We start from the raw sequence: 14,937 nt of genomic DNA, 5'->3' as shown, positions 1-14,937 counted from the left end.
ATACAGTGTACTTTGCTTGATCAATTGGTGTATTCTTTTAAATAAAAAAAAAATCGTTGTTAGTGATGATGGTGATGATCTCGTTAGGATACGACTTGTGGTGTAAAGGTTAAAGGAAAGGGGTTCAGGGGTTGTGCCTAAATCATGATTGGACCGCGATAACACCGAAACTGGAACAACGTTTTTCCCGAGTCAGCAACGCTTCGGAATTAACCCGAACAATTAATTCGGTCCTATCCTGCGAACTTTATACAATATCAACCACACAGCACATATTACGAACTTCGCACAATAAGAAGCCCTGGGGACCAGGCCTTTGAAGAAGGGAGATAATTGTAATAGGAGCAACGGAGATATCTATATTAGGAAATAGATACGTGGCGATAGATACGTGGCGATAGATACGTGGCGATGGCAATATTATCTATATAATGCTCGCTGATATCCGTGGATTTGAGGAGATCAGCGATTAGCTTTGAACAATAGAGATTGCTACCTTCTTAATATCCTTTGTGCGTACTTCACACTACTCTTGTAATTACTCTTGTAGCCCATCTCTTACAACCGCTGTGGAGCTGCTTCAGCTACTCTCATTTATAGAGTGGAGGGAGAATGGCTGTCTGTTATCTATATAGAATAGCTAAATATTAGCTCTCTATTTCAGAAGTCAATAATTTATCTTTTATCAATAAAATATTAAAGTTATCATTATTCTCATACAATATTCTTAGTGTGCTGAGTATCTCTGATAATTCAGTATTTGTATAGTATTCTATAAGCTTGTGGTTCAAGTGAGATAATCAAGCTCATTCATAAAACTTCTCATTATATATCATCCTCCTCTGTGCCGCTGCTGAGTAGCAACCGCCTCGGCGCCGTCACATTACAATTCAAATCGCTCGACCTGGTTACATATTTGGATCAGTCAAGCTCTATTGATCAATATGGTCTCACACATCTATGCTGGGACCGATCTGACTGCACCCTCTGAGGGAGCCTCCACATCATCCTCTAGAGTGTGTACACCTCTACCTCAGCAGAAATCTGAGATTTCTGAACCTGCTGTGCATTTTGACATGGACTCTTCAATCACTCTGCCATCACTGTGGCCTCTACACTTCTATATCTATCATAGAGATAAAGAGATCAAGGTTGAAGATCTGCTGAATTACAAGAATAAGACATTGTTTGAATTCCACAGCTTCACAAGAGCTTTTGAATAGAAATTCTGTCTTAATTTGACTCAGTTTAATACCTATGAGATATGAGTCATATACACTGCGAGCCTCCTTAAAGGCACCTCTGCAACTACATGAGTGATCAAGAAAAGGGAGTGTAAGAGATGGTGTAATAGGCGCAACGGAGATATCTATAGATACGTGGCGATAGATACGTGGCGATGGCAATATTATCTATATAATGCTCGCTGATCTCCTAAGATCTACGGATATCAGCGAACATTATATAAACAATGTTGCCACCACACTACAATTGTTTCATGCCTTTTTATCGCCACGTGTTTGTTTTCTAATATAGATATCTCTGTTTCGTCTATTACAAGAAGCTTGAGTGTAACAATGCTGTTATGATATGAGAAGAATTTAAGAACTTCCTTCTGAATCAAATTGAAGACCATCATAACTGCATCTTCATAGTGATGCAGCAGTTCAACTCATTATATCAACAAAATAATGAGAATTCTTTCAATTTCAATGCAAGATTTGAAGAATATTGGAAGGAACTATTTGATGATTTAAATCTATTGAAAACATAGCTTTATCTCACAAAGCTGATTTACAAGATGTGAATGATGATATCACAATATCAAAGTCCGTCTATCAATCTGTGGAAGGTGTAAAGCTTGCTTGATTGAAGATTGCTAGTTAAATGAGAAGTTATATAATGAAAGAATTAATAAATCAAGACCTGTAGATCTCACACCCTTATTCATCAGAGTAACTTTATATAATATTATATACAAAATTTACTCTTCAAATGAGTATAAATACATAAACAGCTGGAAAAAATACAATAATGAAAAAATCAGCACAGAATTCCATTTATTTTATCCTCTTTATTTCTTCATCTTAATAATCTCTTTTCAATGTGTGCATTTTAATGCTTCAAATGGCTTAGTTAACTCATCTGCCCTATTCTCAGTAAAAAAAACATATCAGACTAATATTTCATTCTTGTAAATGAGATTTTGAAGAATATGAAATCAGACTTCTATATGCTTGAAACAGTACAGAATTGCTTTAGAAGAGAATAGCTCTATGACAAATTTATTATCAATATAAATTGTATAAACAAAATCATTGACTGAGGTGGAAATCAGATGATTGTTGATGTTCAGATTATTGAAATGAGAAGGTATGAAGTCAGCATCTTCTAAAAGTTTATGTAAGTAGACAAGCTCATAAATAACTTCAGAAGATGCAATATATTCAGTTATAATTGATAATTTGAAGATTTTTATTTACTGATAACTTCATCAAATAATGGGGTCTTCTATCATATAAATGATGTAGCTGGTAATTGATTGAGATCTCAGATCTCTACCAGCTCAATCAATATCAGCATATATCACAGATTCAATATCAATGTCTTTGTGAAAGATTATAACTTCATTAATTGAACCTTGCAAATATTGAAGTGTACGTTTGAATGCAGCTCAATTCCTTGAAGTAGAGTGGGCACTGAATCACTTCAAAAAGCCCGCGGCAAAGCTAAGGTCAGAATATGTATTGATTGTAAAATATTGCAAAGATTCAATATTTGATTGATAGAAATGTAATGTAAATTCCACTGTGTAGATGACCGGTTCTTCATCATCATTTATGAAATCAACATTCTCCCTCATAGAAGTGGATGTAGAGTGGCAGTAATTTATCAAGAATTCCTCCAGAAGATTCTTAATGAAAAGAGGTTGGAACAACATAAGTGAATTAGAATCCCTTTCAATTTTCATATTCAAATAACAGTTTGAATCCCCCACATTTTTAATCTTGTAATTGGCCGCAATCTCGGCCTTGGCTCAATCCAGATCTCCGATTTTCAGACTGTATAGATGAACATCATTCATATATACAGTCACATAAACCCTCTTTGCATCATGAATGAATAGCTTAGCATCATAAAAACTGATGTGAAAATCCGATTTCAATAATATTTTTCACAGTTTCTTATATTATAAAAGTGTTGCTTGCTTAAGACTGTAGAGTCTCTACATTAATTCACAAACAAGATCACCACAACCTTCACAGAAGCTCATAGACTGGCTCATATATATTCATTTATAAACTGACAATTGAGAGTTCAAAAACACAGTCATCATATCAATTTGCAGAATGTGTCACCCTCAAAATGCTGAGATTGTCATGAAAGCTCAGAATGTGGAGGTGGAAACAATAGGTGTAAAAATCTTCAAATAATTGACACTCTTTTGTTGATAATTGCTGCAGACCACTCAGTATGTATGTATGTATGTATGTATGTATAGGTTTAACGTCCCGGAGAAAACACGGGCAGCGCCCGTGTTTCAGAAGCCTCCTGAAGGGCATGGAGATGTGCTACGCTGGAGAGATTTCTATGTACACAGAGAGAGAGAAAACAGAATCCAGGTGGCAACTCTTGAGAAGACTCAGCTCATTGCAAAGGATTTTTCTGAGCTGCGCATCCACTTCTGGCCCGACGTATGGCCATTCATGGTGGGGTTATAGTGTGGTTCCCTGAGGGGACCGCCGCTACCGTGCCTGGAAGGCTTTATAGTGAGCAGAGAGGGATATCTCTCTCAGTTGATCAGGAAGCTGTCTGTGCTTCTAACATCAGAAGAAAGACAGATAAGATAGATAATGAAAGAAAGAGAGGGAAAGTGTGTGTTTTGAAATGAAAAGAGTAAAAGAGAGAGGTGAAGGAAAGACTGTGTCATCTGCAACACCTTGCAGTCACGTGACCTGGCACAGACCCGGGGGAAAAGAGAGGGGAGAGCACCGAAGAAGGTTGTGGAAGGAAAAGAGCAGAGAATGATAGAGAGAGTAAAGAAAAGAAGAAAGAAGAAGCATTTGAGCTGATAGAGACAAGGGCAAATGAGAGGAAAACAAAGCAGAGTACGTGTAGATGCAATGCCGGCAGTCAAGAACATTTCAGCTGAGTCAGACATGTAGACTGTACTGATTACACCACAGCTAATTGAAACAGATGAGCTCAGTTGTGCTATCTGTACTGTCTGCATAGACTGTGTTGTCCCTGGCAGTTGCACTAGCTACCGTGGGTGTACTCAGCAGGCCGGCCTCGTGGAACTGCTGCGGGGGTTGTCAGATGGTGTGCAGCCAGCCGGCTGTGTTACCTTGTGCAGTACCGTGTGTAGAACTGTGTGCAGTCCAGCAGTTCTACAAAGTCTGTAGGGGTCAGAGACCCTAGATAGGCAACAGCTGTCACCCGGTTGTGTGGCCGTGCTGCTGATCTCTTGAGTCAGTGAAGAAGGTGCCTCTGTGAGTGTCAACAGAGCATCAAATGTTCTGGGCTCTTGTTGTGTCCACAGACACAGGTGAGCCTTGCATCTGCATGCTGAAAACATCTGTGGTATCAGAAGAAGTCTCCATGAAAGGAGCAGAGTGCAAGTCAGCAGTGAAAAGCATGCTGTGACATAATGAGCTTTGAGGAGGCCTTTACTTAATATTCCACAGTCAGCCTGCTGAAACTCCAGCCTCAGTACCAGTCAGAGAGCTTGCCACAGACTTCACTCCACCACTTTCACCTTGCCTCTTGACTGAGCTGCTTGGCCACTGTGCGGACCCCACTGACTGTGGGTGTGGCCTCAAGTCCATAGGCTGGGGCTGCAGCAGATGAGACTGCCCGCTTAGTCAAGCGGTCTGCTTCCTCATTGCCCTCTATCCTCATATGCCCAGGAGCCCATTTCAGGCCGACATTGTGCTGTCTGAGAAGCTCATAGCAGTGGTTGTAGACTCAGTTTGAGAAGGCTGCTGCACTGCCTCATATGCCTCAGATGACTGAGGTGTTGTCGAGGCAGAGTCAGATCTGAGAGTTGCTGCTGTCCTCTGTGACATAAGATAGAAGCTTCACGGCGCACTCTAATGCCCGGCAGGCACCAACTGCCTCAGTGTCGAAGACATGTGACATAGAGCTCAGCGCAGCTGAGAAGCTGGCCAGCTGTTTATTTCTCTGATAGACTATAAAGTCATAGCCCACCCACCTGCTGTTGTCACAGTTCTGTTTTGATCCATCTGAGAAAACATATAGATCTGTTGAGGGTTGACTTCTCCACCATTTTTAAAATTCTGAGCAGCACTCTTTTTGTCTACACCCTATGTGGGGTCTGTCCCGCATCCCTTTGAGTAATGTGGGATGGCAAGTGTGGGTCTATTGACTGCAGGTAGCAGCGCCCTCAACCGCTGAATCTTGATCTTTGAGTGCTGCCAGGTTCCAGCCCCTCTTCCTCATGTGATCATTGGAGGTGCTATCTGTGAAGCCAGTGGGTGCTTCTCATCCACCACCTGAAGCCTTGTTGTGAATCGCATTTTGGCCTCCTCTAGAGCTACCATTGCTGATGGGAGCCCAGCATCCCGGTATAGGGTAGCGATGGGCGTTGTGCGGAAAACTGGGAGGACCCCCCTGGCTGCCATAGTAAGCACCTTCTCAACTGTCCCCACATGCCATCCCAGATGGGAGCTAACCTCCCCACTCCTGCCCATGTGCCTTGCTGGCTGTGTGCAGCCGCTGTACCAGACCTCTGTGCCATAGAGCAGCGAGGGAACCACGCAAGTGGTGACCGCCTTCCACAGAGCATCTGCTGGGGGCCCGTCTCTGATCTTTCTCAGATTCTGGATGTGCTGAGCTACAGCCCTTGCCTTCTTTGCCTGAGTGGAGACATGTGGTCTCCAGGTGAGCCTTCTGTTGAAGTGTACATTCAGCCAGCAGAGTGCTGGCTTCTGTTCAGCTGAGGCAGTAACAGGGTGAACAGTGAGGTTCTCAGACACAACTACTGCTGGTTCCTCATTGTGTCACTTTCTTGTAAGATGGATCATCTCAAGTTTCTCTGGTGCGAAGGCCACCTTGTTTGTCTCCCCCCATCTCAGAATACTCTGTATATCCTGGCTGAGAAGGGTGGCATTGTTGTCAAGTGAGTGGGTCGCCTGTCAGATGTTCAGATCATCCGCATAGTCAAAGCACAATTCTGAGTTTTGCCACAGCAGCTCTGCCAGATACAGAAGGAACAGTATTGGTGACAAAGGAGACCTCTGTGGTGTGCCACATTGCATCTGATGTGCTGCTGTGATGGTCCCCTCCAGCTGGACCTGAGCTCTGTGTTCAGTGAGGAAACTGTCAATGAGCTATAGTCGCTTGCATGGCCACCCCTGCTGTGCCATCTGCTGAAGCAGCTGCCTGCGCAGCACAGCATCAAAGGCACCCTGCACATTCATTGTGACCATGAACACTTCCTTGTTTTGTGCGAAGGCTGCCTCCATCTCATGAGTGAAAGCAGCTACCAGGTTCATTGCAGATCATCTGAGCAGCGCCTCTCCATGCTGTGAGCTGACTATGCTGTGAATGAGTGCTGTGTACACCAGTCGCCTTGCAATGATGCGTTCTAGCCCTTTAGAGATTACTGAAAGCAGGGCAATGGGCCTCCAGGAGTGGACTGAGCTTCTATCTCTCTTACCCACCTTGGGTATCATTGCCACCTCTGCCAGTTTCCAGGCTCGTGGGAAGTGGCAGAGCCGGAGGCAGCAGTTGTATAGCTGCTGTATAAAGAGGGACACATGCTGCCAGCATGCTTTGAGCATCCGCACTGTGATTCCATCCGTGCCTGGGGAGGTGCTCTGTACCTCAATGGTGTTGCGCTCCATCTCCTCCATCTCAATCTGGGGGTTCCAGGGCAGGTTCCCCATGCCGCTCCAGTGCTCATCATTCAGTGGGTCATACTCCAGATCATCAGCTGAGTTGTATCACTTCAGAATTGTTTGTTGAAGTGCCTCAGCTTTGGCGGCTGTCTCTTCTATGATCTGATCCTCAATCACCAGAGGGGGCGCTCTGAGGTTGGGTTCCAGCTTATGTCATGCCACCACCCAGTACAGGTCTCTACCATCTCTGGCCTCATTGATCACCTGCCTCCAGTATGCACACTTGGCCTTGCGCACTGTGTCCTTGAACTGGTGCTTCGCGGCCTCTGTCTGATGAGTGGTGAGCTCTCGGTGCGCTCTTCGGCAGTCTGCTGTCCACCAGAGGGCTGTGGTCCGCTCTTGTTGAGCTGGCTTACTGACTGCCTGAGCTGCAGCCAGAAGACTCTGAGTGAAGTGCTGGGTCAGATCATCAAGCTGTGCCACATTTCCAACCCCCTCTGAGCAAGGCATGTCCACCATGAGACCTCTGATAAGATCTGCAAAGGGCTCCAGCTGAGAGTCTGTGATCTTGATCTGAGCATCACTCAGCTGTGTTTGAGGTGTTGTTGACAGCATAGTGACCATAGACTGGTGATCTGAGCTGCAGTGTAAATCTTGATGCACTGTAGTGGAAGTAAAGACCACATTGGAGAAGGTGAGATCAATCACATGATCTGCTGCATGAATTGGAACCCCTATCTCTCCCACAAAGTCCATCCCATGTTCATTGGCCCATTGGACAAGCTCCCCGCCCCGGTGCAGATTCACTGCCCCTGGTTCAAAGGCATCATGCTGTACATTGATATCCCCACCTATCAGACAGCGGGCTGGTGGGCTCAGATTGGTCAATAGTCCATGACTGCGTCTGTCTCAGACTGTCTGTACACATTGAGAATGTGGCAGCCATTTACACACTGACTCATAGCAGATCCCTGCTTTGCACAGACCGGTGTTGCTGTGCTCTTGTCTTTAAGCCCTTGCATACATATGTCATGACCCGGGGCCTCTCCTCCTCTCACTGCTCCGGGTTAGTGTCATCCCAGCGGTCTATAGGTGCAAAGCACTCATACACTGGGTGGTTAGAAGTCTTGATGTCAGGGTGTGTGTATAGCTTCTGTATACAGATCACTTCACAGCTCTGCTTGAAAGCAAGCTGCAGAGCTGCTGTGTGACAGAGGGCTGCTCTGGCTGTATTTGCCCAGAAGATCTGCAGGGGGCGATTTTCCTGCTGGTTGTTCCTGCGGCGCCAGCCGCGTCGCTGGTGTTGATGTTCTAGCATGAGGAGTCACTTGGTGAGCTGCTGCCGAAGTCCACCTGCGGGATGAGGTTGAAGGCCTCCAGACCTGCCGTCTGCATGCTGGAGTCAGACTGTTCTTTAGCTGCTTGACTGTGCTGCTGCACTGCTGTGCAAGCTGAGTGTCGCCTGGTGCGGGCCATCTGCCAGGTGGCACCCTTTTCACTGATGGAACTCTGAGTAGCCGCCCACTTGCGGGGCGCTAGCCCAGCGGGCTGTGTTGACTGGGTTGACTGAGTGGTTGATGTAGGTACCACCACTGCGACCAATTGATGCTGGCTGTGCTGGCGGTGGTTGTCGCTCCTGAGCATCCCTGTGGCACCTGTCACCAAGGTGGTGAACAGCTGCTAGCTCTTTTTGAGTTAGGCGCCTGAGGATGCCATTCACACACCTGGGTGCGGCAGGGCAGTGCTGATGCTCAGCTGGGTAGGGTTGGCAGCAGTTGACACATCTTGGCGCTCTCTTGCACTCCGCGCCTGTTGGCCCCTCATGCTGGCTTGTGGGCTCACTGCAGTTGGAGCATCTTGCCAGTTGTGCACACTTTGGTGGGTGGCAGAACCCCTGGCATCCTGGGTTATGTCTCACTGCCAAAGGCCTTTTCTCAATCAGCCTGGCCCTCTCACTGGCATTGAAGAGTGAGAAGCCTTTTACCGGGGCAGGGAGGGAGACAATCCATGTAATCTTCCCTGTCTTGGGGTTCACCCCATGACGCGAGGGTCGACAGCTCACTGACTTTACCTTTGCCTGAGTCAGAACCTCTCCCTCAATCATCTTGTCTGTGGGGATTCTTGCCCCTTCCCAGTCCTGGACAAATTCTGGGACCCCTGGGACAGTATAATTGTACCACCGCTCTGGTAGCCGGATCTCTGTGGCGCCAAGGACTTCACAGAGAGTAGCCACTGCCTTCTCAGTGGTCAGAGTGTCGCGTATGCCTCTGTTGCTTGATGTGATCACCCAATCTGTCCTGGTGGGCTCCACCTTCGGCACATTGGCCACATCCCCCACCCCCTGAATGTTTGCAACGATTGCCTGCCGCACAGCATATGGCTGTAGCCGGGCGACCCATTTCTCTGGCTGGAGGGTGACAAGGACTCATGGGTCCTCCTGCTGTTTTGTGCCCCCTGTGGGGCCCCTTGGCTGACTGGTGCTTTTGGGCTGCAGGCTAGCTCCACTAGCCCTGCCTGCTGGGGAAGCCGCAGTCTTGGCAGGGGTAACCCCAGGGAGGGCAGAGTTTTCCCCCCTCTGAGCAACACCCGCCCAGGTAGTCGGCTCCCTCACAGCTGTCTTTGGTGCATTTGGCTGCGGATGAATATTCGGGGCAGCACCCTCTCTCAGAAATGATGCTGCACTCAGATCTGCTGTCACATACTTGACAAACCTCTCACAGAAGATTCGGGCAAAGTTCTGACTGACTGACTGCTTCTCCTTGTCAACTCAGCTGTCCAGAGTCTTCGCCAATTTGATGAGAGTCTTCTGCTGCAGATTCTGTTGCTGCTGAGCCTCCTCAAACTGCTTCTGCAGCCGAGAGGTGGCTGTGGGGATGCTGTCGCTGGCTCCTTTGAGGACTGGGGGAGGCATTGTGACAGTCTTCCTCTGCCTCTTGCCAGCCTTTTCAGTGACAAAATTGGCCGGTGACTCCGGCTCCAGTGGCCTGGTGTAGGCCGTGTCGATGTCCTTGGGCGGACGGGAGGGCGTTGAGGGCTCCATGACCACTCAACCTGTGCAGTACACACACGTAGAGAAATCGCAGAGGGCATGCGATGATATTGAACGGGTTGGGGGGGTTAAAATTATATGAAAACAGTTGGAAAAGTGGAAAATTCAAATGTACCCCTACGTTCGTGGGTAGTTGTAAGGATGGGGCCAACAGATGTGGAGTGCAAGAGAGCGCCACAATGTGTCAACTGCTGTCAACTCTACCCAGCTGAGCATCAGCATTGCTCTGCCACACCCAGGCATGTGAATGACATCCTCAGACGCCTAACTCAAAAGGAGCTAGCAGCTGTTCACCGCCTTGGCGACAGGTGCTACAGGGATGCTCAGAAGCAGCAATCATCATCAGCACAGTCAGCATCAATGATCACAGTGGTGGTATCTACATCGATCATTCAGTCAACTCAGTCAACACAGCTCACTGAGCTAGCACTCTGCAAGTGGGCAGTTACTCAGAATTCCATCAATGAGAAGGATGCCATCTGGCAGATGGCCTGCATCAAACAACACTCAGCTTGCACAGCAGTGTGGTAACACAGTCAAGCAGTTAAAGAACAGTCTGACTTCAGCATGCAGATGGCAGATCTGAAGCTCTTCAATCTCATCTCATAAATGAACTTCAGCAGCAGCTCATCAAATAACTTCTCATATTAGAATATCAACACTAGCAACATGACTGATACTGCAGAAACAATCTGCAGAAAAATCACTCTCTGCAGATCTTCTGAACAAATACAATCAGAGCAGCTCTCTATCACACAGCAGCTCTACAGCTTGCTTTCAAACAGAGCTGTGAAGTGATCTGTATACAGAAGCCATACACACACCCTGGCATTAAAACTTCTAATCACTCAGTGTATGAGTGTTTTGTGTCTATAGACTGCTGAGATGACACTAACCTGGAGCAGTATGAGGAGGAGAGGCCTCGGGTCATGACATATATACACAAGAGTTTCAAAGACAAGAGCACAGCAACATCAGTCTATGTAAAACAGAGATTTGCTGTGAATCAGTGTAAATGGCTACCACATTCTCAATGTGTACAGACAGTCTGAGACAGACGCAGTCATGGACTATTGACCAATCTGAGCCCACCAGCCCGCTGTCTGATAGGTGGGGATATCAATGTACAGCATGATGCCTTTGAACCAGGGGCAGTGAATCTGCACCGGGGCGGGGAGCTTGTCCAATGGGCCAGTGAACATGGGATGGACTTTGTGGGAGAGATAGGGGTTCCAATTCATGCAGCAGATCATGTGATTGATCTCATCTTCTTCAATGTAGTCTTTACTTCCACTACAGTGTGTCAAGATTTACACTGCAGCTCAGATCATCAGTCTATGATCATTATATTATCAGCAACATCTCAGACACAGTTGAGTGATGCTCAGATCAAGATCACAGACTCTCAGCTGAAGCTCTTTGCAGATCTTGTCAGAGGTTTTATGATGAACATGCTTTGCTCAGAGAGGGTTGAAAATGTGGCATAGTTTAATGATCTGATTCAGCACTTCACTCAGAGTCTTCTGACTGCAGCTCAGACAGTCAGTAAATCAGCTGATGAACAGCAAACTGCTGAATGTATGTATGTATGTATAGGTTTAACGTCCCGGAGAAAACACGGGCAGCGCCCGTGTTTCAGAAGCCTCCCGAAGGGCATGGAGACGTGCTACGCTGGAGAGATTTCTATGTACACAGAGAGAGAAAACAGAATCCAGGTGGCAACTCTTGAGAAGACTCAGCTCATTGCAAAGGATTTTTCTGAGCTGCGCATCCACTTCTGGCCCGACGTATGGCCATTCATGGTGGGGCTATAGTGTGGTTCCCTGAGGGGACCGCCGCTGCCGTGCCTGGAAGGCTTTATAGTGAGCAGAGAGGGATACCTCTCTCAGTTGATCAGAAAGCTGTCTGTGCTTCTAACATCAGAAGAAAGACAGACAAGATAAATAATGAAGGAGAGAGCACTGAAGAAGGTTGTGAAAGGAAACGAGCAGAGAATGACAGAGAGAGCAAAGAAAAGAAGGAAGAAGAAGCATTTGAGCCGATAGAGACAAGGGCAAACGAGAGGAAAACAAAGCAGAGCACGCGTAGATACAATGCCGGCAGTCAAAACCATATCAGCTGAGTCAGACACGTAGACTGCACTGATTACACCACAGCTAATTGAGACAGATGAGCCTAGTTGTGCTATCTGTACTGTCTGCATAGACTGTGATGTCCCTGGCAGTTGCACTAGCTACCGTGGGTGTACTCAGCAGGCCGGCCTCGTGGAACTGCTGCGGGGGTTGTCAGATGGTTTGCAGCCAGCCGGCTGCGTTACCTTGTGCAGTACCGTGTGTAGAACTGCGTGCAGTCCAGCAGTTCTACAAAGTCTGTAGGGGTCAGAGACCCTAGATAGGCAACAGCTGTCGCCCGGTTGTGTGGCCGTGCTGCTGGCCTCTTGGGCCAGTGAAGAAAGTGCCTCTGTGAGTGTCGACAGAGCACCAAATGTTCTGGGCTCTTGTTGTGTCCACAAACACAGGTGAGCCTCGCATCTGCATGCTGGAAACGCCTGTGGTACCAGGAGAAGTCCCCATGAGAGGAGCGGAGTGCGAGCCAGCGGTGAAGGGCATGCCGTGGCATGGTGAGCTCCGGAGGGGCGCCTGCTGAAGAGTGCACTGAGAGCTCATCACTCATCAGATAGAAGCTGCGAAGCATCAGTTCAAAAACACAGTGCACAAGATCAAGCATGCATACTGAAAGCAAATAATCAATGAAGTCAGAGATGGTAGAGATCTGTACAGATCATAGAAGAGACAGCAACAAAGTTGAGACACTTCAACAAACAATTCTGAAGTGATACAACTCAGCTGATGATCTGAAGTATAATTCATTGAATGATGAGCACTGAAACAGCATGGGGAACCTGCTCTGGAACCTCCGGATTAAGATGGAGGAGATGGAGCGCAACATCATTGAGGTACAGAGCACCTCCCCAGGCACAGATGGAATCACAGTGTGAATGCTCAAAGCATGCTGACAGCATATATCTCTCTTTATACAGCAGCTATACAACTGCTGCCTCCAGCTCTGCCACTTCCTATGAGCCTGGAAACTAGCAGAGATAGCAATGATATTCAAAATAGATAAGAGGGATAGAAGCTCAGTCTGCTTTTGAAAGCTCATTACCCTTCTTTCAGTAATCTCCAAAGGGCTGAAATGCATCATTGTAAGTTGATTGATGTACACAGCATTCATTCACAGCATAGTCAGTTCACAGCATGAAGAGGTGCTGCTCAGACAATCTGCAATGAATCTGATAGCTGCTTTCACTCATGAAGTGGAGGCAGCCTTCGCACAAAACAAGGAAGTGTCCATGATCACAATGAATGTGCAGAGTGCCTGTAATAGGCGCAACGGAGATATCTATATTAGGAAATAGATACGTGGCGATAGATACGTGGCGATAGATACGTGGCGATGGCAATATTATCTATATAATGCTCGCTGATATCCGTGGATTTGAGGAGATCAGCGATTAGCTTTGAACAATAGAGATTGCTACCTTTCTAATATCCTTTGTGCGTACTTCACACTACTCTTGTAATTACTCTTGTAGCCCATCTCTTACAGTGCCTTTGATGCTGTGCTGTGCAGACAGCTGCTTCAGCAAATGATGTAGCAGAGGTGGCTACATGAGCTGCTACAGCTCATTGACAGTTTCTTCACTGAATACAAAGCTCAGATTCAGCTGGAGGGGATCATCACAGCAGCATATCAGATGCAATGTGACATGCTATAGAGATCTTTTTTATCATCAATCCTGTTTCTTCTGTACCTGGCAAAGCTGCTGTGGTAAAACTCAGAATTGCACTTTGACTATGCAGATGATCTGAACATCTGATAGATGACCCATTCATTTAACAACAATGCCACCCTTCAGTCAGAATATACAGAGTATTCTGAGATGAGAGGAGATAAACAAGATGGCCTTCACATCAGAGAAATTTGAGATGATTTATCTTACAAAAAAATGATACAATGAGGCATCAGCAGTAATTGTGTCTAAGAATCTCACTGTTCACTCTGTTACTGCCTTAGTTGAACAGAAGTCAGCACTTTGCTAATTGAATGTACATTTCAACAGAAGGCTCATCTGAAGATCACATGTCTTCATTCAGCATATTCAGAGTCTGAGAAAGATCAGAGACAGACTCTCAGCAAATACTTTACAGAAAGCAATCATCATCTGTGTGGTTCTTTCACTGCTCTATAGCACAGAGATTTGGTACGGTAGCTGCACACAGTCAGCAAGGCACATGAGCAGAAGTGGGGAGGTTAGCTCCTGTCTGAAATTACATGTGGGGACAGTTGAGAAGATGCTTACTATGACAGTCAGAGAAGTCCTTCCAGTTTTCTGTACAACACCCATTGCAACTCTATACTGAGATGCTGGACTCTCATCAGCAATGGTAGCTCTGGAGGAGGCCAAAATGCGATTCGCGACAAGGCTTCAGATGGTGGATGAGAAGCACTCACTGATTTCACAGATAACATCTTCAATAATCACACAAGAAAGAGGGGCTAGAACTCAGCAGTGTTTAAAGATCAAGATTCAGCAGTTGAGAACACTGCTATCTGCAGTCAATAGACCAACACTTACCATTTCACACTACTGTGAGAGATGCAGAACAGACCTCACAGAGGGTGTAGATAAAAAGAATGCTGTTTAGACATTCAAGAAATGATGGAGAAGTCAACCCTCAATAAATCTATATATTTTCTCAGATGGATCAGAATAAAATCTTGACAACAGTAAACAGATGAGCTATAACTTCATAATCTATTAGAGAAATAAAACAGCTGACCAGCTTTTTCAGCTGTGCTGAGCTTTATATCACATGTCTTCAATGTTTGACGCCGGTTGATGTCTGCCCAGACATTAAAGTGTGCTGTGAAGCTTTCTACTTTATATCATAGATGACCAGTATCAACTCTTAAGATCTGAACTCCTGCTTTTGAATACCATTTCAAATCATTCTGAAGGCA

At 46.2% G+C, this 14,937-nt stretch overlaps 3 protein-coding genes across 3 annotated transcripts; all 3 read right to left on the bottom strand.

Annotated features, from left to right (window-relative positions):
• Positions 1–4,755: 4,755 nt before the first annotated feature.
• On the bottom strand, positions 4,756–5,142 carry HCAG_08125 (predicted protein; the record flags this gene model as incomplete). The annotated part of the gene is made up of 2 exons (XM_001536966.1): positions 4,756–4,939; positions 5,093–5,142. 2 exons carry the CDS (start codon positions 5,140–5,142, stop codon positions 4,756–4,758), a joined length of 234 nt encoding a protein of 77 aa, XP_001537016.1.
• Positions 5,143–5,459: 317 nt separating this feature from the next.
• Positions 5,460–9,262, bottom strand: HCAG_08124 (conserved hypothetical protein; the record flags this gene model as incomplete). Its single annotated transcript, XM_001536965.1, has 10 exons — positions 5,460–5,913; positions 6,028–6,104; positions 6,193–6,324; positions 6,687–6,958; positions 7,106–7,714; positions 7,922–7,949; positions 8,217–8,518; positions 8,588–8,765; positions 8,926–9,077; positions 9,151–9,262. 10 exons carry the CDS (start codon positions 9,260–9,262, stop codon positions 5,460–5,462), a joined length of 2,316 nt encoding a protein of 771 aa, XP_001537015.1.
• A 1,624-nt stretch (positions 9,263–10,886) lies between these two features.
• Positions 10,887–12,531, bottom strand: HCAG_08123 (predicted protein; the record flags this gene model as incomplete). Its single annotated transcript, XM_001536964.1, has 4 exons — positions 10,887–10,891; positions 10,991–11,205; positions 11,688–11,759; positions 12,230–12,531. 4 exons carry the CDS (start codon positions 12,529–12,531, stop codon positions 10,887–10,889), a joined length of 594 nt encoding a protein of 197 aa, XP_001537014.1.
• Between the last annotated feature and the right edge of the window lie 2,406 nt (positions 12,532–14,937).

The sequence above is a fragment of the Histoplasma capsulatum genome, genomic scaffold, assembly GCF_000149585.1.
Source record: "Histoplasma capsulatum NAm1 scaffold_10 genomic scaffold, whole genome shotgun sequence".
NCBI lineage: Eukaryota > Fungi > Ascomycota > Eurotiomycetes > Onygenales > Ajellomycetaceae > Histoplasma > Histoplasma mississippiense.
This window is presented reverse-complemented; position numbering and strand designations above follow the sequence as displayed.